This window comes from Tribolium madens, unplaced genomic scaffold (genome assembly GCF_015345945.1).
Source record: "Tribolium madens isolate multiple individuals breed KSU strain unplaced genomic scaffold, Tmad_KSU_1.1 Scaffold_20;HRSCAF=117;Tcas5.2_LG4, whole genome shotgun sequence".
NCBI lineage: Eukaryota > Metazoa > Arthropoda > Insecta > Coleoptera > Tenebrionidae > Tribolium > Tribolium madens.
In genome coordinates, this window is record NW_025400985.1 from 1104026 (window position 1) to 1105037 (window position 1012).

A 1012-nucleotide genomic window follows, 5' to 3' on the forward strand; every position below is an offset into this window, starting at 1 on the left:
GTTTATGTCTAATATTTATTATTATTTATTTTGGTATTTTCAGAAGATTTTTTAATTATTTTCTTAGTCTTGAGAATTTCTGAATGAAATCAGAATTCGGCTTCTTCCAAAAGTTTGGGAATTTTTGGAATTTTCATATCTAAAATAATTCTCATAAATGATTCAGATTTTTGTCAAAAAAAAAGATCGTAAAATCAGAAACGAATCAAAATTTCATTCTCAAATTTTTACTAATTATTATTTTCTGAAGCCAAATAATGAAAAAGCTTTGTTCCCAACTTTTTGTATCGAAAATGGAAGCCGATGAAGTGTTAAACTAACAAAGTTAACTAATGATAATGGTAATGAATTCTGTTATCAGTGTTATCACCACAGACATATCATTTGGCTCGTTACGGCATTTTCGTCTTGTAATTATGCTGCCATCGACACAGTTTGTGATATCAAAGTAGATTGGGAAATGCCGTGGAAATTTTAATTGGGCAAAAGCGAGGCCTGTTTCCACCCCAATTTTTCACAAATTAAAAATGCGTGTTTGGATGTTAGAAAGTTAATGGGGACTTTCGTATTAACTTTCATTAAAAATTGATTAAAACGTGTAATTAAGTGTTGAAAAATCCAATGTAATTCAATCTTGCGGTTTGCGTGACTTTGTTCTTATTGTTTTAGATGATTGTCAAAGTGATTGGTGATGGTTCTTCGACGGATGTCCCTGTAACACCTGACACCACAAGCTCCGATGTCATCGAATGTTGTCGCGATCCGGGGGAGGAGTCTTGCGATTTGGTCGCCGTTTGCCCCGAACATGGAGGTGAGAATTTAGCCGAAATAATGAAAATTATTTGTCATTGTTGAAAGAATTTGTCAATTTCAAGAAAATTTCATTCAAAAATTCCTGTGTCAAAATGAGGGAAAATTACGAAAAATCAATTTTAATGAATCTTTAAAAATATCTAATTYTTTCAAAAAATCTATCATTGAATAAGTGGTCAATTAAAGTTGGACTTTTTTT

At 31.5% G+C, this 1012-nt stretch overlaps 1 protein-coding gene across 1 annotated transcript in view; it reads left to right on the plus strand.

Moving 5' to 3' along the window:
* Window positions 1–1012, plus strand: part of LOC123005449 (apoptosis-stimulating of p53 protein 1) — a 220037-nt gene that overhangs the window by 46350 nt on the left and 172675 nt on the right. Inside the window, exon 3 of the mRNA XM_044399209.1 lies at window positions 670–811. Coding sequence (XP_044255144.1) covers window positions 670–811 — 142 coding nt within the window. The remainder of the gene's footprint in view (window positions 1–669; window positions 812–1012) is intronic.